The 23,827-nt window shown below is 46.6% G+C and overlaps 1 protein-coding gene across 2 annotated transcripts in view; it reads left to right on the forward strand.

Moving 5' to 3' along the window:
• Positions 1–1,768: 1,768 nt before the first annotated feature.
• The window catches only part of AHDC1 (AT-hook DNA binding motif containing 1), a 218,041-nt gene continuing 195,982 nt past the window's right edge, over positions 1,769–23,827 (forward strand). The window contains exon 1 of one of the 2 annotated variants that reach the window (XM_072980073.2): positions 1,769–2,497. In XM_072980073.2, the coding sequence (XP_072836174.2) occupies positions 2,314–2,497 (184 nt within the window). In that variant the 5' untranslated portion in view covers positions 1,769–2,313. The remainder of the gene's footprint in view (positions 2,498–23,827) is intronic. The other variant, XM_072980075.2, reaches the window with a different exon arrangement.

Here is a 23,827-nt window from a genome sequence, read left to right on the forward strand (position 1 = left end):
GAGCGCCCGTCGCTTGTCCCAGCTCCCGCCAACCTAGCGGTTCGAAAGCATGCAAATGCGAGTAGATCAATAGGGACCACCTCGGTGGGAAGGTCACAGCGTTCCGTGTCTAAGTCGCACTGGCCATGTGACCACGGAAGATTGTCTTCGGACAAAACGCTGGCTCTATGGCTTGGAAACGGGGATGAGCACCACCCCCTAGAGTCGAACACGACTGGACAAAAATTGTCAAGGGGAACCTTTACCTTTACAGCCCTCAAGATCCCTTTGGATCTAAGGACCCATACACAAAGACAGAGGGTGCAATCAGATGGTAGTTTAAGTTGGTTTCTGGAGCACTTGGAGAGCCTTCTGTTTTGATCTATTGTCTGGTGGCTGGATGATGTTCTGGAGATCACCTCCCTGCTCTGCGTCCATCCAGTAACAGGGCTGCTCTCATTTTTTGGAGCTTGAGCATTTGGGACCTGTGGTGGACGTGGACATGAATGGTCAAGGTGCTCTTGTATTGCTATCTGATCACACCCTCAGCTCAGTATTCTTATAGACAGGGCAAAGGGCTGTCCTCTAAACCCAAGCCTTATTGAAGTGGAAGCAGATGCTGAGCCTTGACTATTTCACGGCATGCAGAAGCGCCCAGCAGGATCTGCGGCCTCAAGAACCTTTCTAAGCTCTGGAGAGAGGAACGACTGTGGCCGACCCAACCTGCCTTGGCCGTGGCATAGAGGCACACGGGTTGCTGCTCTCTCTCTGGCCCTCCGGACCTCGTCTGTTACGAAGACACCTGTGGAGTCTGAAGGACGGCAGTACTGCAGGGGAAACGGAAGCTCTCCATTGTCAGGCAAAACCCAAAGAAAAAGACAAAAGAGAGAGAGAGAAGAAAAACAGGTGGCCCCTTAGAGACGAACGGTTCTATTTTAACGTGAACTTTCGTGGACATGTCCAGACAAGCGCTCCAGACACACACACCCGGCTGGGGGGGTGGGAGACAGGGCAATCCCCGCGGGCCGAGAAGGACGGCCGGCCGAGACACCTAGAGCGTAGCAATCCCGCTTCGCACCATTAGAGGGCACTGGTAACACGTAAACAGCATCCGCTTTAATCATCCTTAGGTGTTTTTGTTTTGCTTCGGTTTGATTTCTTTTTTTTTTTTTTTAAATTCCCCGTGAGCCCACCGAACCTTTTGGGGCGGCGGAGCGGGTCGCGTCCTTGCCCCCACAGGGTTCTGTGGGGCAGGGGTTTTTAAAAACTTAACCATGCTAAGTGCCAAATACAGAAGGGCCAAAACTTTGCCTTTTTTAAAAAAAAAATGATTGCAGCGGGGTTTGCTGATTTATATATTTATTTGTGTGAGCCGTGAGCGCAGTGGGAAGGCACATTGATCCCGGCGCTATTTGCGCCCTGGTTGCTTGCTCGCTGCCCCTGAAGGCTTGGTTCCCCCCCCTTTCCACTCCTCCACCTTTGCCCCTACGATCTCCACCCCCCCCCCCAGACGAGCCGTGTCAGGTTCCCCCACCGTCCCTAGGTAGCCAGCCCGGCAGCATCCTTCCCCCCCCTCCCCAAAAACAAAAGGGAAGGAAGCCCGAATCGCCGCCCCGAAAACAAGCTTCGCTCCTTCGCCTCCCTCCCAGCCCACCTGCCCTCTCTAAAGTTCGGGCGGCCCCTCCTCTTCTTCTTTCCTACCCCCCCGCCCCTCCCCCGGGAGAAAGACTACATCTCCCGACATGCTTTGCGGGTCTCTCCCTGGGGTTCCGGATGCTGCTCCTTGCTGCTGCCGCCGCTGACAAGCGAAGGTAAGCAGAGCGCTTCGGAGGCGGGCGAGGCGAGAGGCGAGCGGGCAGCAGCCGCGGCTCCACCGAGCAGGAGCCGACGCCGAGCCGCCTTCCCCGCCGAGCGCCCGCTGGAAGGCAGCCTTTCTCTCCCCCCCCACCCACCCCCGCGCCGCCGGGCAGGGCAGGAGCGGCGGCGAGAGAAGAAGCGGGCAGGCGGGCGGGCGGGCGCCGGGGGTCTGGCTCGCCTTCCCTTCCCTTTTCCCACCCAGCAGCAGCAGAAGAGCGGGGTGGAGAAAGCGGAGCGAGAATCGGAGCTTGCCAGCAATTTCGCCCAGCCTTGCAATTTTTTTTCCTCTCCCCCCCCCCCCCTTTTCCTCCTGGCTGGTTCTTTTGTGCGGTGCGTTTGAAAGGGAAGGGAGGAAGGAAGAGAAAGAGAGCAAGACCGGGGAGGAGGGGAGGCCAGCGGTCGGAGTCATCATCATCATCATCATCATCATGTCCAAGCCGAGTTGCGGGAGGATAATGTGATCGGCCGAGAGAGGCGATGAATATGCTGTCCCTGAAGGTTGGCAGTGGCGCCGAAGGGCCGGGCACCCTCCCCGGCGGCCCGGAGTCGTCTCCTCGCGGGGAAGAGAAAAGTCTCCCGCGGAAGGCGGCGGCGGCGGCGGCGGAGGGGAGCGGAGCGCAGCAGCAGCAGCAGCAGCAGCAGCAACAGCCACCGCCGGCTGGTGAGTAACTCCGGCGATCTGGCCAAGCCGGGCAGCCCCCCCCCCCCCGCCTTCCTCCGCCGCTCTAACCCCTCTACCCACCTACCCCACCCCGTGATGGGATTTGATTTCACCCCCCCCCCCTCTTCGTTTCTGGCCCTCGCCTCCCCGCCCCCTCTTTCCCTCTCCCCCCCCCGACCAGGATGTTTGGGGAGGGTGGGTGGGTGGCTGCCGGAGAATGTCCTTTCCCACCCTCGCTGGCTTTCTCTCAATCTCCCCCCCCCTTTACCTTTCTGGAGAAGGGACTCCCCCCCCTTTCCTCCCCCCCCCCGCAATCCAGCCACCTCCACAGCCACCCGGAGTGCGTCCTTGTGTGTGTGTGTGTGTGTGTGTGTGTGTGTGTGTGTGTGTGTGTGTGTGTGTGTGTGTGTGTGTGCAGCCCAGGATCAATGGGTTGGGGAAAGGGAGGGGGTTGGGGGGGAGAAGAAGCGGGTGGGGATTAAAAAGACGAGCGAGCCTTGAAAAGACTCGCACGGAACTCGGGGTCTCCTGGCCGTGTGGACCAGCCTTTTGTCTAAACCGGGGTAAGGGAAAAACCTTGCCAGTTGGAGCAAGAGAAAAGAGAGAGGGGGGTGGTGGTGTTTCTCTTTATTTCCTGCCCTCCCTTTCTTTCTCTCTTTTCTCAAACGACACCTCTCCCTTCGCCGCCCCCCCCTTTGCAATGTGCATCTGAGGATCAGCCCCTACTTTCTCTCTCTTCCCCCCCCCCCCCAACCCCGCGCCCGCTTTGTCGCCGCTCTTTTCAATTGCTCCCGAAATCGCTTTAGGTGTAAACATTAATCTGGCTTCTCGCACATGCGGGAAAAGGGGCGCGAGGCCGGCGGAGAAGGAGCTCCGGGCGCGCGGGCGCGGGCACGTGTATATGTGCGTGTGTGTGTGTGTATGCGCGCGCGCGTGTGTGCAGTTGAGAAGCCTCAGAGTAAGAGGATCTGTTTACGGCGCACGAGGGGGGGGGGTTGGAGAAGAGAGAGGCGAGCCAGGCGGTGGGCGAAGGAGGGAGGGGGGGAGGAGGAGATGCTTTGAAAGGGGAAGGAGTCGCCGACGGGGGGGGGGAGAGGAGAGGGAGGGAGGGAGGGAGGTCTCTTTCGCAGGCAAACAATCCTTTATTATTTCAGCGTGTGGGACTGGCAGGGAGGCGCGCCTGGGGACGGAAGCGTCTTGCCGAGCCCTCGCTGGCCCAGGGTGAAGTTGCCTCCTCTAGAGTTTCCTCTCTTCTCTTCCTCCTCCCTCCCCCCCCCCCCAGCATGGTGACTGGAGTTTCCGAAGCAGCCATCCGTCCGTGGGAAGGTGGCATGCATGGCGGGGGAGGGGGGGCCTGCAGAGGTGACAGGGCAATGGAAAATGAAAAAAATGGGCACAGCCGGGGACACCTGCAAAAAAAAAAAAAAAAAGATTCCCCTCCCACCACTAAAGGTGTGCATCTTTTTTTTATTGTGAAGCAAAACCAGGTTTGGGGGTGGGGGAAGATCTGTGGTGCAAACAGCATCCCAGGGATCTTCTCTTTAAAAAAATGTGATTCTTTTAGAAAAAAGCACCTGAGGATTGGTCTCTCTCATCTGACACTTTCTCCGGAAACCAAATCTTGAATGACATCTGCCAAGATGAGCTTTGCCCACTAGAAGGCAGGTGGCTTTTTGCGAGCCGTCAGTCAGTGGAGGGTGGCACCAGAGTTCCTGGTGGTTTCCCTTGAGGGCTCAACTGCCTGAGTTTTAGGTGTGTGTGTGTGCGCGCGCGAGAGAGAGGTGTCACAAACCTGTGTGTATTTACTTAGAATTAAGATCTATTCTGGTCACTGGGTATTGCTTGCTGGGAGGTGCACCTTGGGTTACACGCCAACTATATATAATTCTCTGCCAACCTTTGCAAGGTGGCATCGTGTCTAAACAGGGCATGGAGGAGTCTGAACGGCACTGCCCACTTGTTTATGGCCTCTCTTTTCTTTCCTTCCTCGAAGGATTTCAAAGGGGCACACTTGTGATGGGGGGGCCACAGATGGATTTCCTGTTGCTGAAAAGAAACCCTGAGCATTTTGGACTTTGTCGCCCACCCCCTTCCTTTCTATCCATCAGGAGACCATATTATATTTTAGAAAAGTTCTCTTTAACGCTTGCAGCATAATTCTGTGCATATTTCTGTACAAGTCCTTACTCCCAGGTTAGGATGCATAAGGGTTACGGCTACCCTCTGTGTGACTGTGTTTGTGCCAGTCCTGATCCTGCAGGGACATAGGCGTGTCAAGGGTTGACCTGGTGAATGCATGGAGGTCAGATCCATGCTGCAGTGTGTCCCTTCTCTTTACAGATTCTTTAAAGAGCAAGCGAAAATCAAAACACTCACATCCATGCAGGAATAAATTAGCAGGGACAATTTGGCTGATGAGCTTCACTGAGCGATACTTTGTGTTAAGCCTTTGAGGTCTGAGTTGTCAAGGTCTGTTGACATAGTTTTGCATGGAGAAAGTTTCACTAACAAGGGAGGGCTGAATCTGATGATGGGTTCCTTGCCAACTTGTTTAAGACTTGGCTTGGGCTGAGCTTTTCTGACAAAGCAAGGGCCTTAAATCTGGCTTCTCACCTTTCTTTTCAAGGGTGTAGAATAAATCCCAAATAGCTGTGTTTGAATTTGATGCAGACATGGAGCTGGCTTTTAATGAATTCCTAGCTATCTTCTTATGCTAAGAAGCTTCCCATGAGGGAGAGGCCGTATAGATCTCCTAGCAGAGCACCTGTATCACCTGCAAAAACTCCCAGGTTCATTTCCTGGTCATTCCTTTTGCAAAGGTCTCTGGGATCAGAGGTTTGAGAGCTCTGTGCCTAAGTTCCTGGTTAGAAACAGCTCTGAGCTACATTGTCTAAGTCAGCCACTGTCAACCTTTTTTTTTGACCATGGCTATAAATATAATATGAAAGAAATATAGGCTGAATCAGGATTTGTGTAGGTTGCATAACAAACCTTATAAGGTGGTGTGTGAAGAATTGCTTCTAGTCGTTGGCCCCCTTCAAATGTGCCAGGGCCCCCCCCCCGGGGGGGGCTATGACCCCTGTTTAAAACGGCTAGGCTAAATGAGTCGGAAGCCGCTTCATTTGCTAACTGGGCTTTAGGGAAGGAAACGTGTGTATGTGTGCCATGAAGGCAACTTCTTCTTAGTTAAGCCCCTGAGTCCAAAGAAGCCAAACCCCATCTATCATGCTTTGGTTCTTCACGTGTACTTATAAGTTAAGGTTACCACGGTGGCAGTTTTGTCCCGAAAGAAAGTTAAATACAGCTTTTGCATCTACTGATTCAGAATAATTTGTGTCGGTCTTTTTTCCCCTCTTGAGCGGCAATACATCTGAGGAAAGGCCTGAGTTTTAGGCGTGTGCCCCCCACCCTGGGGGTTTGTGCCCGAGGGACAGATAGCAACAGAGAGCTTGAAAACAGGCCCCATGGAAGGGATTCGAGCTTGTGGCTTGGGCAGGGGAGTGGGCCGAAGCAAGGATTTTAATGGACACTTGGGCGCTTGTCCATAGCGACAAGGAGGTGGAAGGAGGGAGAAGGTTAAGGGCCGCCCAGAGGGCCTCGGCTGGCTTGGAGTCCTTTCCCTAACAGTCTTGGAGAGAGGCTTCGGGGACCTGGGGGCGGTCTATTTCTGCTGAGATCCTGAGGAAAGATCTGGGAGAATGGTAAGTGACTATAAATAGTGTGTGTCAGCCAAGTGGAAAACGGAGCCTCTCTAAAAAGCTCCAGCTAGACTAGAGGGCTGGTGACTTGATAAACAGAGCCTGTGTTGTAGAGAAAGCTGTGCGTGTAATGAGATCTGGGACGGTGGGATGTGTGTGCGTGTGGGTGGGTGGGAATAGGGGTACTGAGAAGAGCTGCTTCCTGTTGTTTGGGGTTTACACATCAAGGCCTTGCCAGAAGCAGGGTAGACACTGCTTGTGGTGTATTGCATCTAGGTCATATTGCCCTCCTGCCTGGTCCAGCAAAAATGTGGGTGGAGGAAGGCAAAGAATGCCAAAGGATGGTTTGAGAGCCGTCATCTAAAAAACACCTCAGGTCTGTCTTCCCGTCCGTGATGGGCCCACCGGGCCTTCCGGTGGAACTCTCAGCTACAGGTTTAAAGCCGGAGCCTGCTTCCCAGAGCGTTCCATAGGATCACCTGTAGGTCCATCAGGTGACATCTCAGTTCCATGTCATTAGCTTTGCAGGCTACTGTGATTCTGTCGGCACGGAGAGCGTGATCGCTACTATTGGAAGGAATGCAAAACCTGATGGCAGGATAGTTAGGTCATGAAGGTTTTGGGGCTGTTTATTGCAGCCACATGTATACCCAGGCGGTCCAGGGAATTATGTCGAAATCTTCATCCTGTTCACCAGTATGTAAAGATAAGGGTGATATTATTGAAATCAGAAGCATAATGCACATAACCGTGTTTTCGACCAAATGTGAACTTTTGACATTGTTTCCTTTCTACACTCATGTAACAATTCTAGACATACAGTTACTGTATAAGCAAACATAGTCACGTTGTGTGTGTGTGTGTGTGTGTGAATGATTAAGACATTTACTCACATGTCTGAGCTGTGTAAATCCTACAAGCTTCCTCTATTTCTAGAATCAATGTCCCAGATTTGTATGGTGCTTGGTCCTCCCAACCAGCTGCCCCTCACTTATGGACAGTAATCTTTTGGATGGGTAGTTTCTGAGGTCCAAGTCACTTGGGGAGGCGACAGTTTTCAAAGGGGTAGCCCTGGTAGTCAGTTTCAATACGTATAGCCTCTTTAAGATCAACACATTGATCTCAGCGTGAGCTTTCATGTATATCTGATGGATCTTCATGATCCACAAAAGCTTGCACTGAAATAAATTTGGTGGTCTTGTAGCCGCAGGTCTATGTTAGGGAGTTAATAATAGTTGGGGAAATAAATATGTCACTGTTTTTCAAGTAACAGGTCCTAGTTTTACTTTTAGAGGAGAGTCTGGGCCAGCAACTCACTGTTCAAAATACTGTTTATTTAATGCTGTTTCTCTGTGTGGTTCCAGCAAATGGCACAATATCTGGACAACAGGTATGCAAATAAGAGGTCATTGTGTTTCCATAAGTATCCTCATAGATGTTCTCTAATTTAGCTTTAGTCCCCACCCTCATAGAAGGGCATGCATTTTCTAGCGCGTGTAGAATGCACTCATTTTCTCATGGCTGGGTTAGAGTACAGTGGTGCCTTGCTAGACGATAATCCCTTCCACTGAAATCGCTGTTTAGCAAAATCGTTGTCTAGCGAAAAGTATTTCCCCATTGGAATGCATTGAAACCTGTTTAATGCGTTCCAGTGGGGAAGAATCGTCGTTGTCTAGCGAAGATCAGCCATAGGAAAGCCGCTTTGCGAACCGCCGATCAGCTGTTTAAATCGCTGTCTTGCAAAGCTTAGGTCCCGAAAACACCCGTTTTGCGAGCGCGGAGGGAGCTGTCAAAATCATCGTCTAGCGAAAATCAGTTTGCGAAGCAGGGAGCAAACATTGTCCAGCGAAATTCCCCCATAGGAATCACTGTTTTGCTAATCACTATAGCAATCACAAAAGCCAATGTCTAGCGAAAAAACTGCCTGCGGGGTAACTGTCTAGCGAGGCACCACTGTATGCCCACATACACTCTCATACTTTATAACAAGAATGCCCGTATAATGGAGATTACAGATTAAGGATATAGATCAGTCGTTCTCAACCTTGGGTCCCCAGAGGCTCTGTCCAGCACAGCTTTTTGGCTTCTAGGAGTTGTAGTTGAAGAACAACTGGAAACCCAAGATTAAGAAGCATTGATATAGTTGGATCAAGATTAACATTTTTGATGGACTAAGATTATTCTACAGTTCTCAGTGTTCATGCAGGAGAAAAACCACTTGGAAAGGTCAGTTAGACATGTACAACGGATGATCCATTAAACGGGATGTCCCTGCCAACCATCCATGTATTCCCACAAAATGCTCCATGTAGCAGCTATCTTTTGCCAGGTGTGCAGAATCAGAACGTATTGTGCCGGCGATTGGTGAGTGCCTGTGTAGGTAAGGTAGGTAGCAGGTCTGCTGGGTTTGACCTGAAGGCCTGCAGATTTTATAGTCCTACTATTGGTGTTGCTGGGGAAATGGTTAACTTTGCTGGTGTACTTTGAATGTCTTGCATAGCCCTGGAGTTACTAACTTCCTTGTTCGATGGCTGTTCCTGGTTCAAAGAGGAAAGATATTTTTAATTCCCCCACCCCCCCATGTAGAAGAAAGATGAATAGTCAGTTCAATTGGGTTGTAATCCATGAAACTGATACAGATTTGATCCTCTGTAAGGTGTTAAAGTGCTTGTTTTTGTCGTACACACTGGCTAAAATCCAGTAGTGTGTCACAACTAGAGTAGCCCCACTGAATCAGTGGGGATTGGGTGAGCCATCTTCTCTGTAAGTTCCATAGATCAATGGACCTACTCTGGTTTGTCTATTACTCCTGGATTTCAGCCACCAAAATAGTTACCTCTTTGAAATTTGCATAAGCTGCATTCATGGGGTTGGAAGTTTAATGTCATGTAGTTCAACAGTAGCTGAAAAGCTGCCGGTAGCTGCAGATGATTACTTCTGAAATTCTAACTTAAGAATTTTCTTTAAAGCAATTTGTTAACCTTCGTCATTGCAATAGGGCAGTTTTTTCTTTGAAGGATTGTAGTAGTTTTCTGGAGAGTCGGGGAAACCATTCTCCCCTGCCCCAGAGGGTGAAGAACTTCTGAGTATGCAAATTTGAAGTTATGGCTTGCTTTTGATCTGTTTGCTTGTCAAAGTTCGCTTCAATGAGTGTGTTTTTGCTATCTGTTGATATATTAGGGTTCTATACAAGGCTTGTTTCCTGCGACTGTGATGCGTACTCTGTGCCACAAGTTCATGATGCAGAGTAGGGAGGGACATTCAAAATATAAAAGATAGATTTTAAAACTGTATGCTACTTGTGAGAGTTGAGTGTCTTGCTTTGTTAGGCTTGTTGTACTTGAGCTTGTTTTAGACCTTTGCATGAAATTTTGTGTTGATAGTTACATTACCAGATGCTGAAATCCTGCTGTTTGGTGTAGTAAGTTGCACTTGAAGGGACTCATTGAGTCAATGAGCATTTGGTGCATCAAATGCATTGGTTCAGATGGGCCTACTCTAGAGTAAATTAAGTCCCAACTAGAACCTTACTTGCCAAATCCCCACCGATTCAGTGAGCATATTCTAATGTGATTTACTAGACTAAGCAACCGGGATATATAGACTCCCCCCCCCCACACTTTCCTCTACTCCCCCACGCTACTTGTATGTGACTGCATATTTTGCTGTGCATATTTTGCTGTGACATTTTGCCTGCTTGGGTAATTCACAAGGACTGTAGGGTATAGTGGTATGCGTGCTTACCAGTGAGATCAGCATTGCAATCCAACCATCCTTCTGTGCCAGCTCTATAAAACGCACAATATACCCGTCCTTTGTGATTGGTGGCATCATAATCGAAGACAAAATTTTTTAGTACTTTGTGCTTTCCGTCACCATGTACCCTTGCAGATGAATAAAATGTTTATCATTGTTTGTGTTCAGAGTAAAATGGTACAGTTTTTTTTTAAAATGCTGAAATTTCTTTTGGAAACTTACAGAAAAACAAGATTGTTCATGTTTCTTGATTCCTTGGGTTCTACTATTATTACAGAAGGTGTATTTGTGATTAAATCTGCCTGCTATTTCTTTCCAAAGAAGCAGGTTCAAGTCCATCAGCATTGTTCCTGAGTTTAGATGTTCTTGCTTTGTTGTAGAGAAGACAGCACAAGCTACAATGGTCTGAATAAACTGGGAGAATGGGCCATTGGGAAGGGGAATCATATACTTAACCATGTTAGGTTTGCTTCCAGCATCATGAGCAGCAATTGAAGGTCTTATCTAAAGGCATGATGCTCTGAATCACTGCTACTCCTATCATAGAGTTGTTCATGGGGTTCCAGCATTCTTTTTCCAAATGCAGATTTCTTCTCTGCTAAGTTTTCGTGACACTCTGATGCAAAGCAATATTGATTTGCCACTAGATGTAGGACCACAAAATGTGGGGTATGCATTTCTTTTTGAGATGAAAACCACCAACTCTTCTGACAGTTCTTTTTAATAATCTTCTGCTTCTTATGGTCTTGCATTTGAGAAGAACATCCTAAGAAGTAATATTGTAATGCTATCTCTTTGGGTGTGTCCTTTACACGGTACAGTAAGCAAAGATTCTGGAAAAAACTATCTCTTATTTATTTTTTAAAAATGTTTTTACCCCACCTATCTCTTTAAAAAGGACCCAAGGCAGCTTACAACATTAAAAGACAATCTTAAAGCTAACAACAGTGAGTATACAAATACTATTTTTTTTTAAAAAAAAACCATACTAAAAAATATAAGCACCACCAAAACACATTCAAATCAGTAAGTTACAACAATCTATTAAAAAACCCCACTCAGGCAGTTAATCAGTGAGCTAAAACTTGTCTGAAGAGAAAGGTCTTCTACTTGCAGAAGGACAGTAAAATTGGGGTCAACGTCGCCTCCAGTGGGAGGGAGTTCCAAAGTCCAAGAGCAGCAACAGAGAAAGCCCTCTCCTATGTCCTCATCAGACACACCTGTGAAGTTGGTGGGACTAAGAGAAAGGCCTCTCCTGGTCATTTTAACACCTCAGCTCCTACAGGGAGTTATGGTCCCTGTGATAGCTTGGACTCAAGCTATTTAGGGATTTATAAGTTAGAACCAGTACTTTGAATTCTGCCTGGAATTGGACTGGCAGCCTGCATTGCTGCTGTAACACAAGAGCCTAAAAACAAACTAGATCTGGATAATGGCCAGAATCCAACTGATGTACTTGTAACGTCTATTTAACTTGCTATAGCCACTTGTAGCTAATTGTCAAGGTGTTGGGGTGTGTCTGAGTTGCATGCCAGGTTGTGTTTTTGACTGTGCCACCAAGATGTGCCCCAGCACTTCATCAATTAATTGCATCAAATTGCACTGCTTCTTTTAAAACTGTGATCTTGACTTGTTGTACTGTCTATAAGAAAGGATTTATAAGGCAGGAAAACTTGGTTTATATTCTAGTTTATCAAGGATACCGGAGAAGATTCCAGATGAAATGATAGACAAACCATTTCCAGCAACATGGAATATTTTAAAAAAAATTCTAGCAAGAGAAGTTAAGCAGGAGTCAATAGATTGCAGCTACATACACACAGTGTGTTCACAATAAGCCAAGATTCTCCAGAAATCATTTTTCCTCCAGCCAATTTTTTTTCTCCTAAAAGAGCCCCACACCTACTGTAGCTATTTATTACAGTAATTACAGCATAGGAGAAAAGAAGCAAAATAGATAGGAAGCAGAAATAAAAGTCACAGGTAACTGCACTAGGGTTAAGAGAATGAAGCGTGAACATACAATATGACTCTCAACCAGTGTTGGGTTTTTTAAAAAAAAATCTTCAGAAGTTATATAATACTATTTAGACACAATGAGGTGGTTCATGTGTAATTAAAGTGGCAACAGAGTTTAACAAAATTGCTTTGGACTACAGTTCCCAGAATCCATCAGCTAGCAGGATCACTGGCTATGCATAATTAAACGACTGTGCATCATGACAAAATGTTATCGTTTCCGGTGTGATGGATCAGGGTGGCTTGATTTAGACCACCAGATGTGCTTATGACTCTGAGCTGAACGGATCTTTGAGCAAATGGTCTCCTCTTCCAAATGGAAAGACATTCTCTCTCAATAAAACACCGTGGAGATGTCCGACTCTTTCTCTCACTTCTCCTAGTGGTAAATATGGAGGTGTTTGGCAAGAGGATGGCAGGCGGATCTCACCCACCCCTTTCACAGGAAAGGGGTGGATGAGATGCAGCTGGCTTTGTACATCCAGGTGGATAAGATCGTGCCGCGAAGATGGGGTCGGGCAAGCTGTGGCAGAGATTGTATCAGCGCGAAGCAATGCGCACCGGTTCCTCGAGGGAAAGGCTGAGAGACTTTCTGCTCGTTATTCCCAAATGGGACACAAGTCGTTGAAATGAGGGAGCCGGGTGTTTGGTTACGCAGCTGCCTGGAAGTCGAAGTTTGTCATTGAATGGGATCAACAGGTGGGGAAGAAAACAAGTTAAAATTCCATTGGGGAATTTGCTGGGTGGAAAAACACCCCACCCCGCTCCCAACAACCGACTCTGAATGAGCTCCATCAGCTGAATTGACGGAGGATTGTGGAAAACGAGCACCTAACTAATGTTAGATGAGGGAGTGTGAAGCTGCGGGCAGAGGGTGCCATATTTGAATGCTCCCATCTGGCTGAAAATTTTTGTTTTTAAATGAAAAAAATTCCTTAGAAAGGCCCATTCTTGGCCTGATAGTTATTGTTTTTTTTTCAAACTTGAGTTCCCCCTCTCCCATGTGGAAACTTTTAAAGAGGGGTGTGTGTGCGCCTTAAGTGTTGCAGCCCCTTCTGACACCCCCCCCCAGGGCTGCACGTTTTTGCTGCTTGTGTGGACCGAGCTTTAATCCGTGGAAGTGAAGGAAGGGGCCCAAGGGTTTGAAGACGGACAATTCACTTGTGTTGACTTCAGGGGAAGTGTAGTGAGATGAGCCTCCCTCTGAACCTGTTGGGAAGAGAACGGTCCCTTAGGTATAGACATGAAGCAAAAGGGAGGCTAACCCTCAGTGGAAATACGGGAGAAAGAATTTGAGGGAAATGTCGCTTTGTGTTTTCTCCAGCCCAACCCAAGGGCAGGTTAGCGGCCAGAGTCAAAGCAAGCCTAAGGAAACAGCCTTAAGAAGCAAACATAAATTGTGTACTGCACACAAATTGTATACTTCATGGGATTCAGTGATTCAGCTGCTGTGTTTGGCCAGCTGTTTGCATAGATTTTTTTTTCATTGATGGCATTTAACTAGTAAGCAAATTTTCTGTGTTTTGCTTTGTCTCCTCTCTCTCTATTTTGTTGCCCAGGATGGTTGAAAAAGAGGTTAAAAGGCAGAGCAGCAGAGATGGAATAAGTGGAACTTGGTGGGTGAGGAAGCAAAGAGTACAGAGAGCACATGCCATGTGCGGAAAAGGGTTTATTTATGGTAGTCATTGGGAGGAGGGGCAAGGAGGAAGGTTTGTGGAAGGGCTGGATAGGCTAACAACAGCAGTGAGTGCACGGAACGGGATTTGATGGGAGAAAAACCATCATGGGGGACATTCCGTCCTAAACTGTGCAAGTTATTGGTTGGCGATGGAGCACGTGGATTCCAAGAGCAGCGTGTTGGGGAGAAATAGTTCATTTCGGATCAGCGTAAACTGAGAAGAGAGGTCTTTCTTTGAAAACTAGAGGATTTGAGTTCCTTTTAGTCTGATTAGAGGAGGAAAGGCATGGTGTGATAACAGCACAAGCCAGGTGTGCTGTTATCCATGCATAAGGTATACATAATGACCCGTTGACCTAGACTGTTGGTTGCTCCAGTTGAATATCCTTTGTTTGGCGTTGTGCACATTTTTGCTCTTTGCTTGCCCTGCCCGGAGGGGGTGGAATGTGAAACTTCAGCTTTCTCTTTGCCACCCCTAAACAAAAGTGTGTGTGCATCAAATACTTCTAGGGACTTTAAGGAGCCCATGGACACATGTACTCAAATAGGCTCTTAAATTATTACCAAAAAAAACATGACAGCAACGGAAAGTGCCTTATTTTAAGTAAAACCATTGGTCTATTTCTCAGCTACGCACTCATTGAATTGACGTTAAGGGCAGCGGTACCCTCTTTCTCAGGATTTCTAGAATTGCTGCTTGAGTTAATATCGGTCAGATAGAAAGCTAATTTCATTTCTGACTCTTTTTGTGGTTTCATTAGACCTTTCTCCTCTCCTTGCTGTATGCTTTTTTTCTTTCCTTCACGGCCTGAGGGGTTTCCTGTGTTTTCCAGTCTGGGTATTTTCCTCTGTTCTGGTGCTATCCCCTATGAAAATGCGTTGACGGTCCCTTTAGCCCGGTGGGGTCCTCCCACCTTTCCCTTTTTTAAAAACAACAACAACAACACTAATATGAGGCAAGAAATCTCATTCTTTTGCATCCTCATAAACAGCCATGTTGCAGTGTGGTAAAGAGTTTGATCCGGCATGGTTCTATAGTAGCCATGAAGTCTTTGTTAGCACTGTTACAGAGAAGTCGTTTGACCACTTGAACATCAGCAAAATGAAGAATAATACTTGCATAGAAAACTTGTGTGTTAAGTTTTGTGTTGTTATGTGCTATCTAGTCAAAACCAATTTAAAGTAACTCTAATAGGGCTTTCAAGGTGAGGGAGATATTTAAGGAGTATTTTTACTTGTTCAAAAACCCTGGTGAGTTTTCATGGCTGAGTATATCCTAGTATATTACTCTGTCCACAACATCACACTGATGCAAAATTACACATGATTTTTATAATTTAAGTAGAATTACAAAGCACCTCGCTTGAGTGGGAAGGACCATGACTAAAATGACTTGGGTGCCCCCTGAGCTTCTTCTCTCCCGAGCATTCATTGTGAATGGGTCTTTCACATCAGAGTCCCTGAGGGTGTGGCTATACTTTGTTGTGATTTGATTCTCACTACCCGTATTATGCTTGAAATCGCAACCAGTGCTCTCACAGGGGCTGCGGATTGATTCGGGAGTTCACGCTTCATACTGGATGTGATGTGAGCCACATTTCAGCCTGAGACCTTCCTTTCTCTGCTGATCCTTTTATGGTTTGCTGTGAAGCTACTTTCTCATTTAAAACTTCAGACTACTACATTTCTCAGTATATATTGTTCAAGACTGTTAAGTACCTTTCCATTTATTTTTGCAGTCTAGAGTACAGAACATCAGAAGTCTGAACAATAGTTTTGCTACATATATCGTAATATTCACATCATAATGATTCTGCAGCAGGGATTGACACGATCACCTCTCGCTAAAGAGAATGATCTCGGGTGAATTTCCTCCTATTTCCTCACAGGGATCACCATCTTCCTTTTGCTCTTTTTCCTTACTTTCAAGTAACACATGAAGTAATTACCGTATTTTTTGCTCCATAAGACGCACCTCTCCATAAGACGCACCAGATTTTTAGGAGAGGAAAAAAGGAAAAAATAATCTGTTTTCTTCGCTCCATAAGACGCACAGACTTTCCACCTCCCGGTTTTGTGGAAAAAGTGTGTCTTATAGAGCGAAAAATATGGTATCTCATCTCTGTTCATATATGGTTTTAAACTATTGGCATGATAAATGTTTTAAGTCCACTTTCAGACCTGTCAAGTACCGTATTTTTCTGTTTAGAAGACATCCCTGTTTATAAGACGTCTCCCCACTTTTCTAACTCAAAAATTAAGAAAACATAGCTTTGAGTAGTCAGCCTCTGGGTCAGAATGCTTGGACATTACAAATCCCTGTTGCATCTGACCCTACAGGCTCCACCGCCAATGAGGTGTGTTCCAGTTGGTTTGTTCAGTGTCAGCTGACATCAGTTCCATAAGGCTCATGATTGGAGGAAGCCAAGTCTCCTGACTGTAGGAAACTAAGCCTCGTGATTGAAGGAAGCCTGTTTGTAGAGGCAAGGTACGGGCAGTTTCGTTCTCTCCTCAGCTTATTTCCATGTATAAGACACCCTTCAATTTTTAGTGTAATAATTTTAGGAAAAAGTAGCGTCTTATATATGGAAAAATGCAGTAATTAATAGCACTAAGTTTGAATTGTTCTTGCTTAAAAAAGTAGAAGCCCCCATGTGGCAGAGAAAAAAAAACATTTTGGAAGCAAAAAGGGCTTGACCAAGTCAATTCAGCCTTTGCATCATGTGGTTAGTTAAAAAGTCCTTCAAAATCACCTGTTTTATAAGTGCAACAAATTCTGACGATGCAGCTGCAGTCTGATCTTCATCTAGTTGGTTCTTTAAATTGGATCTGGACTGGGCAGTTATTAGCGAGAAGGACACATGCAAAAAGAGGATTGTCCTCTGGCATGGAGGACTGTTCTCACTTTAAAAAGCCATTTGGTTACCCTAGAGCAAGGGCGGGCAATTAATTTCAATAGGGGGGCCAGATGAAAAATCTGAACTGTGTTCGGGGGCCGAACCAACTTTACTTGAAAATAAAATGAAACAGTGATGTTATGATTGTTTTTATTTTAAACTTGTTAATCTTTACAAATACTAAAGAGGTTTTTTGCGGTATGTTAAAGATAAGCAACTGATCAACGTAAGACAAAAAAACTGTAAATGGTTTTGATGTTCAAAACTGTCCGCGGGCCAGACAGGAATGGCTTGTGGGCCGTATGTGGCCCTTGGGCTGCACTTTGCCCAGGTCTGCCCTAGAAAGAGAAAAGAGATTTGCCCTGCTAAAATGTGTCAGTCGGGCAGACAAGGAGTAGCGCATGGATGTAGCTAAATGTTTTGGTGATTGAGTGATGTTTACTGCAGCCATAGTAAATTTAATTATAGTTTTAAGTATCAAATATGAAATGAATTGGAAAACAAGTCACTAATCTGTGGCCATTACATTAGACCACTATTTCCCTGCATAGTGTCTTCAGAAAGAGCTTCGTGTATGAGTTATTATTTTTACAGAACAAAAATGTGCACCTTACATTAGAACTTTTTTTTTTTGGCCTGAAGTCCTCACAGACTTTTTTGTTGTTGTTGACTATGTTTATTTTTTAAATTTGATACGAAAGTAAAGATTTAAAGTTCGTTTGTCCACATGGGTTGGCTTTCAAAAGTGACACCTCCGTTTTTTATGGGGTGTGTGTGTTGTGAGACAAATAATGCGAAACAACAAAAACGCAGATGGAACTTTGCTCGTCATAAGTAGAAAGCTTATTTTGGACTGAGCTTCTAACAGCTTGGAATGGCTGGCAGCCATGTAGGGGAACAGTAAGGGAAGCAAGGGGTCAAATTCCATAGGGGGAAGAAGGGGTGGTGGGGGAGAGGAGAGGAGAGCAAGGGCATGGCTCAATCTCCCCTCCTTTCCAAAAGCATCATCCGCCCTTCTGTTCATCTTGGCTATTGAAGGGGCACAGCTGCCTTCTGTCCCCTTAGGTCACTTGGGAGATATTGGACAGCTCGGAGGTAACTGCATGCACGCTGCGGGGGTGTGTGTCTGTGAGCAATATGGATTGTTAGGAAGAGGATGAGGCCGCAGGATCCTGAGGGGTGGGGGCTCTCGGTGAGAGGGAGGTGTCCGCTGTGAGCCTGCCAGGGCTAGAGTGCAGTGTGTCTCTCTGTGTGTGTGTGTGTGTGTGTGTGTGTGTGTGTGACCTCTGAAATGCCTGATGTGAACTGTAATGGAACAGGATCCACGCCTGGAGGGACCTGCTTAGTGTAACCCAAGCTGCTCTCTCCTTGTGAGCCAAAATGGGAATGCGTACCTATATCCTGGCTCCCTGGCGCACATGGTTATGTGGGTCTGCAGGGTCAGTGGTGGTATATAGCTCAACACATGGCTGACATCTCTGCTTGAAGGATCAAAGGTAAATTCCAGAGGCCTCCCTGAGCCCTTCTCCGTCCTCCCCCCTCCCCGCTCTTCAGCCAGTGCTCAAATTCTCTCTTTCCCTCTGGACACATTCAGCTTGGAGCGTCCAATTTGAGGAGTCGTTCTTTCTGTTTCGCCCTTCGCCCTAACAAACAAGAGCTCTGCCCTTTCTCCTGCACTGCAACCGTATCCAGTGTCATGTTCTTACAATGCTACCAGGCAAATGGAGATGAAAACAGCCCCTAAAGCTCCCTTTTTGTGTGCATGCACATGCATGTTTGCACATACTGTATGCATGCTCCCCCCCCCAGTTCCTCCATATCCTACCTTGATTTTCTTCTCTCTATTTCAGGAACTCTTTTCTTTGTCTCTGTTTCAGAGACTTAAGTTATCCTAAAACAGGGGTGGACAGATATTAGGCCTGAAAGATCTGCTTTATTTCTCACTAGATGTCTGAAATCCATAAAACTTAAAGCAGGTTGACAAACTGTGTCTCAGCACAGAAACATAGGACTGCAGGCAAAAAAAGTATTTCTGATTGTGCCTTCAGTCCAGGAATTACAGTAGCAGAACTACAGCTTGTACATAGGCCTTTTTGTATGGAAATCCTGTTTCTCCCAAGCATTCCTGATTTCAGTTTGGGAATGTTGGGGGGGGGGGAAGAAAATATTTGTGTTAAATTATTGGAAGTTGGATACTTCCTGCAAATCACAACTGTTTTACCGGTAGAGTGCAATAAACCTTTAGCCTGCTTCTTCCCTAAAAAGGAGCAGAAATATCTGGCAAGGCCATGCTAAATATTTAAACCAAGCCAGGTGAGTTGAAATTCTGTCCCCCCCTCTCTTACTCCTCAAATTTCCTTCCATCCTCTTCTTTCCAAGTTGGGGCAGGGGAAAGCTGATGCAAAGCAGAGGCAGATGGGGGCAGCCAGCTAGTAAATATGTCACAATGTGGGATTTCTCCACAGTCATCCTTCCTTTAAAAACCCAAAGTAGAACGGCTGGATGGCTCAGTGGTTTAGGCCTCTGGCTCCAGAGTCAGAGGTTGGGAGTTTGATTCCCACCCTGGACCCGATGATCCATAGGGTCCCTTCCAGCTTTGCAGTTCTAAGATGATTACTGTATATTATTATATTAAGTGGAACATAAATAGTATAGAATGCTCTGAAGTAATGTATGGTTCCACTGGACTTGGCTAGTGATTATTGCTGTGACAGTGACCATGATCAGGAAACTGAAATGCTTCTCAAGTGTCTTGTCAAGTAATTCAGGATGTGGCTGCACCGTGAGTGTGGCTTTAAAGGCCTAGTAAACAGCACCTAGCAATTTAACACCTGGCAGTTTCTCTATGGCATTTCCTCTGACCTGCATGGTCACTGTCCCCTGGATAAATTTGTGCAAGATACATGAGTGTGATAATATGTGGAATGTATATGTGTGCATTATACACACACACACACACACACACACACACAGAGTAGATGCAAAAAATGCATGCGACTTTTTTTTGCTGTGGCATCATAGGTGGAGCATTGGGCTGGGAGTCAGGGGATCTAGATTCAAATCACTACCAAGTTTTTGAAACCCCAGGTAACGGTGCAGAACCATTCTCTCAGAGCCTGACCTACTTCGCCGGATGTTGTGAGGATAAAGTAGGGGGGAAATGCCCTGAAAGCACAGCCTTGATCTCCTTGCAGGAAAGGCAGCGTATAAATATAACTAATCAAGGATAGCCACCTGTAGTGATCAATATTTCACTAAAAATCATTAGCAGAAATCTTTCTTTCCCAGGTATACATCCTTAACCCTCCCTCTGCTGTCCCTCATTTAAAATTTTTGTATGCAGTGGTGGGTTCTCTCTCTCTCTCTCTTTTTCTCTCTCTGCTTTCCTCTCCCCAGCATTCCACAAGAATGAAACACAACCGCTGGCAGAGGCTACATCTCTCTCTCTCTCTCTTTTTCTGGCCCATTCTCCAATTCCTGAACAAAGCCTGCCCCAGCTCTCCCGGGAGCTGAGCCTGAAACAGGAGAGGCTGCTGTAGCCTAGAATGGCGATTGCTCCTTTAGACCCACCTCAGATTTCCGTTGTGGGAGTTGGAGCTCTTAATGGGGGCTGGGATTGGGGTGGAGAGGCAAAGGATTGTATGGTTTTTGCGACGGCCCCAGGCTATGTCATTCGCCTCACCCCCTTGGATCTTTGGAAGGGTTCTACCTGTTGACTCAATTTCTTGAAATTCAGGAAGGTTTCCGGCTGCCTTGTACGGTGGCGGTGTCTTCTAAAAGGATGGTGTTGCCTTAGCAAAAGCAAGATATAAGTTGGACTCCTTCCAAATCACACCGTTTGGCATCGAAGCTCCTCTCCAGGCACAGAGCCCTTGCACCAGACTCTCCTTTGTTCGATTTGTGCAATAGCTCCTTTCACGTTACTCTAGATTTCTACATTTCCCTCTGTGCCAATCGAATGAGGCGTACTAATCCATGCTAGATTTCCCTGAGAGATCTCAGGTGTGGTCGCCCAGGAGATTCAGGAGTGGCCTGGTGGTGAAATGATAGCCACCCTAGTAATGAGTTGGTGACTTCTGGGCTGTGTATATTTTGTGATTGCCCTGTACAGGAATTGTGTTTCGAACTGGAGACAAGATTTCACATCTTGAATAGGAACGTTTTATATGTTACATTTTTACTTCCTTTCCCTCCTGGCCATCCTTACCGTGTTTGAGTTCTCCAAAATGAGCTAGAACGTGCAGATCTTTTACGTGTGGATGGATGGGCTGATATCCCTTGTGCTTGTGATTATCCCAGAGTACTTCAGTTATGTGTTTCAGTGTGTACAACTTGTCTAAGGAGGTTGCTTTTGGTTTATGGATTTCTCACGCTATTCTTGATGTGATTGTCAGCAGTGTGTATGGGGGACAGGTCATAACAAAAACTGTCTTCTGGTAGTGGAGGAAAGCAGGTGGAGAGCAGTAACAGCAGGAATGGGGACTTGAGTTGTGTGACTTGCTGTCAGGCCAGACTGAAGTCGCACCAGGGACTCGACTCGTGACTTGGACCTACCTAGCCCTCCCTTTTTTTTTCCCTAGGGTAAAAAGCTTGTTTTTATAGAGACTCAGACTTGGGACTCGGGACTTGGTACCAAAGACTCAGACTTGGGACTTGCTATCAAAGACTCAGACTTGGGACTCGGGACTTGGTACCAAAGACTCAGACTTGGGACTTGCTATCAAAGACTCAGACTTGGGACTTGAGACTTGGTACCAAAGACTCAGACTTGGGACTTGCTATCAAAGACTCAGACTTGGGATTCGGGACTTGGTACCAAAGACTCAGACTTGGGACTTGCTATCAAAGACTCAGATTTGGGACTTGGGACTTGGTACCAAAGACTCAGACTTGGGCTTGGGACTTGCTATCAAAGACTCAGACTTGGGACTCGGGACTTGCTATCAAAGACTCAGACTTGGGACTTGGTATCAAAGACTTGCCAGCATCCCTGAGTAACACAGGGCAAAATGCCGGGTTCTAGGGACAGCACTTCGAGAAAGGAGTTAATCTGAATAGATCCTTGAAACTGTGCTGCAGCCTTGTAAGATCTCCCTCCCTCCCTCTCCCTGTAAAAATCTAAGCCTGTACAATGTCCAGCACAGGCAGTTAGCTGTGTGCTTATTTGGTTTAATACCGCTGCTGCAGATTCCATGCTGTTGAGGCTCAGCTCCTTCCTCTCGGCAACGCATCCCAAAGTCTGTTTCCCCCTCTTTCTTGTCCTCTGTCCTGCAGTCTCCAAGTGAATCCAGCTCCTGCAGAACTTTGCCCCTCTGTCAGTGAAGGTTATTTTAATAGATGCATTACTTTAAATGAGCCATCTGTTCCACCCCCCTAATTACCAATCAACAACAATAATAACAATAAACAATCAGCGGCCAAACTCAGGAAAAGATAAAGATGCACGTAGATGATTTAAATGCAAGGATCTGAAAAGGTGTAAAGGAAGTACAGGCTTCCCCACCCCCCTTCCCTTCTCCTGTCTGCGATGAAACATGGCTGGTTAGGTGGGCTGGGTGGCGAAGGGAGGGAGGCCCTTCCACTGCAACAGGAGACTGGCTCATGCAGTGAGTAGGAGGGGGCCCTGCTTTGCTGCCTCCCACTCCCAACAGAAGAAGAGCAGCTTTGCCTCAAGGCTAGAATGGATTTTAAGCTTTCAAAGTGCAAAGAAATGTTTGCCTCTGCCTTTGTGGGTGCTGGTGCATTGTGGGAATTTGAGAGTGTGGGGTAACCATCAGTGCTGTTTTTTTTCCCGTTCCTGGCAGACCCATTGTTCTGCTTCCCTTTAAGCACTTTAGTGGCTTTAAAAACAGCTGATCCCATGTGTAATTGATCCCTGTGGATAACTTCTCTGCACACCCCTTGCTATAGAACAAGAAAATTGGAGGGAATTGTTTCTTGAGCATCCTGGATGCTCTTTGCAAAGTAATGAATCTAAGGCCCCGTTCGAAGGGAGCTTACAGAAGAGAGGAGGCATAGCGCACAGATAACAAAGCCGGAGAGGCAGTGGGCAGAAACAAGGAGGTGGAATCTCTCCCCTTGCTCTCTAGCATCCGTTTCCTAGGATGTAAAGATAGAATATGACTTGACAATCTCCATGTTTGTTCATCTGGCTGTCATTACATACTTCAGGTGTGGAGAGGGGCACAAACTAAACCACGAAGTGAAAAACTCCATGAACCGGGCTGGTTCATGGTTTGGTTCGTGCGTTCCGTTTTCCTGCCGAACTTTTTCCCCCTCTGGTGCTTCAATTTTGGCAAAACAGGTGGTCCTGCCCCTTCCTCATTCTGCTATCTCCTCCTCTTCCTTTGCCACCATCGCCATCTTCATAGACACCAACCCACCTTCCCTTCCAGGAACCGGGCCCTCTGTCTCTGTACATTCCCAGGTTGGCCTATTAGCTCGACAGTGGCACAACCAGAAAAAGTAAACCCGCCCCATCAGGCATGAACTGGAAACCAAACGGGGTTGTGGTTCAGTTTTTGGGTTGGCCACGTGACCAGGGAGGATTGTCTGCGGACAAACGCTAGCTCTAGAAATGGAGATGAGCACCGCCGCCTAGAGTTGGACACAACTGGACAAAATTGTCAAGGGGAACCTTTACCTATTCAGGTGTGAGTGCAAGACAGACCTTAATCCATCCACAGTGCACCACCTTGTATACAGAAAGAAATATGTCGCTGGTTCTGCTGGGAGTTGTAGTCAATTAGCATCAGGCAAACCACACACTCTTGATGCTTGTGGTTTTCTCAGAGGCATCTGTCTGATAGTCAGAGGGCCAAATCAGATAAAACTTGGTTTGATTGAAATCAGCAGTTCTTATGTGTTTGAGCAAGAAGGCCTACTTATAGGAGAGTTATCCTTAAGAGGTCACAGATGTGTGCTAATAACTGAAAACACTGGTGGGCTGCAGGAATTTTAGGGTATACAGGGTATGTATGTTTCAAGGGTAGACTTTGCAAGCCTAAAATCAGTCTGTTTTTCACTCTGTTGTATCCACTATTTCCTCTTTTCTGAATTTTAATGATGCTTGAAAGACTAGGTCTAGCTAGCCTGGAAGCATGCCCTTTGAAACGTGGTGTGGTGTTCAATAGATTTAGCAACCTGGCTGTTATGTATAACATCTCCTGCTGCATGGATTTCATTAAGGTAGCCTTGGAATTGTGCAGAAGCAGACTGCGGCTGTGATCCTGTACTCAATGGCCTGGAAGTAAGCTTTGCTGAATTCTTACTTTATAGTGTG

This window comes from Pogona vitticeps, chromosome 9 (genome assembly GCF_051106095.1).
Source record: "Pogona vitticeps strain Pit_001003342236 chromosome 9, PviZW2.1, whole genome shotgun sequence".
NCBI lineage: Eukaryota > Metazoa > Chordata > Lepidosauria > Squamata > Agamidae > Pogona > Pogona vitticeps.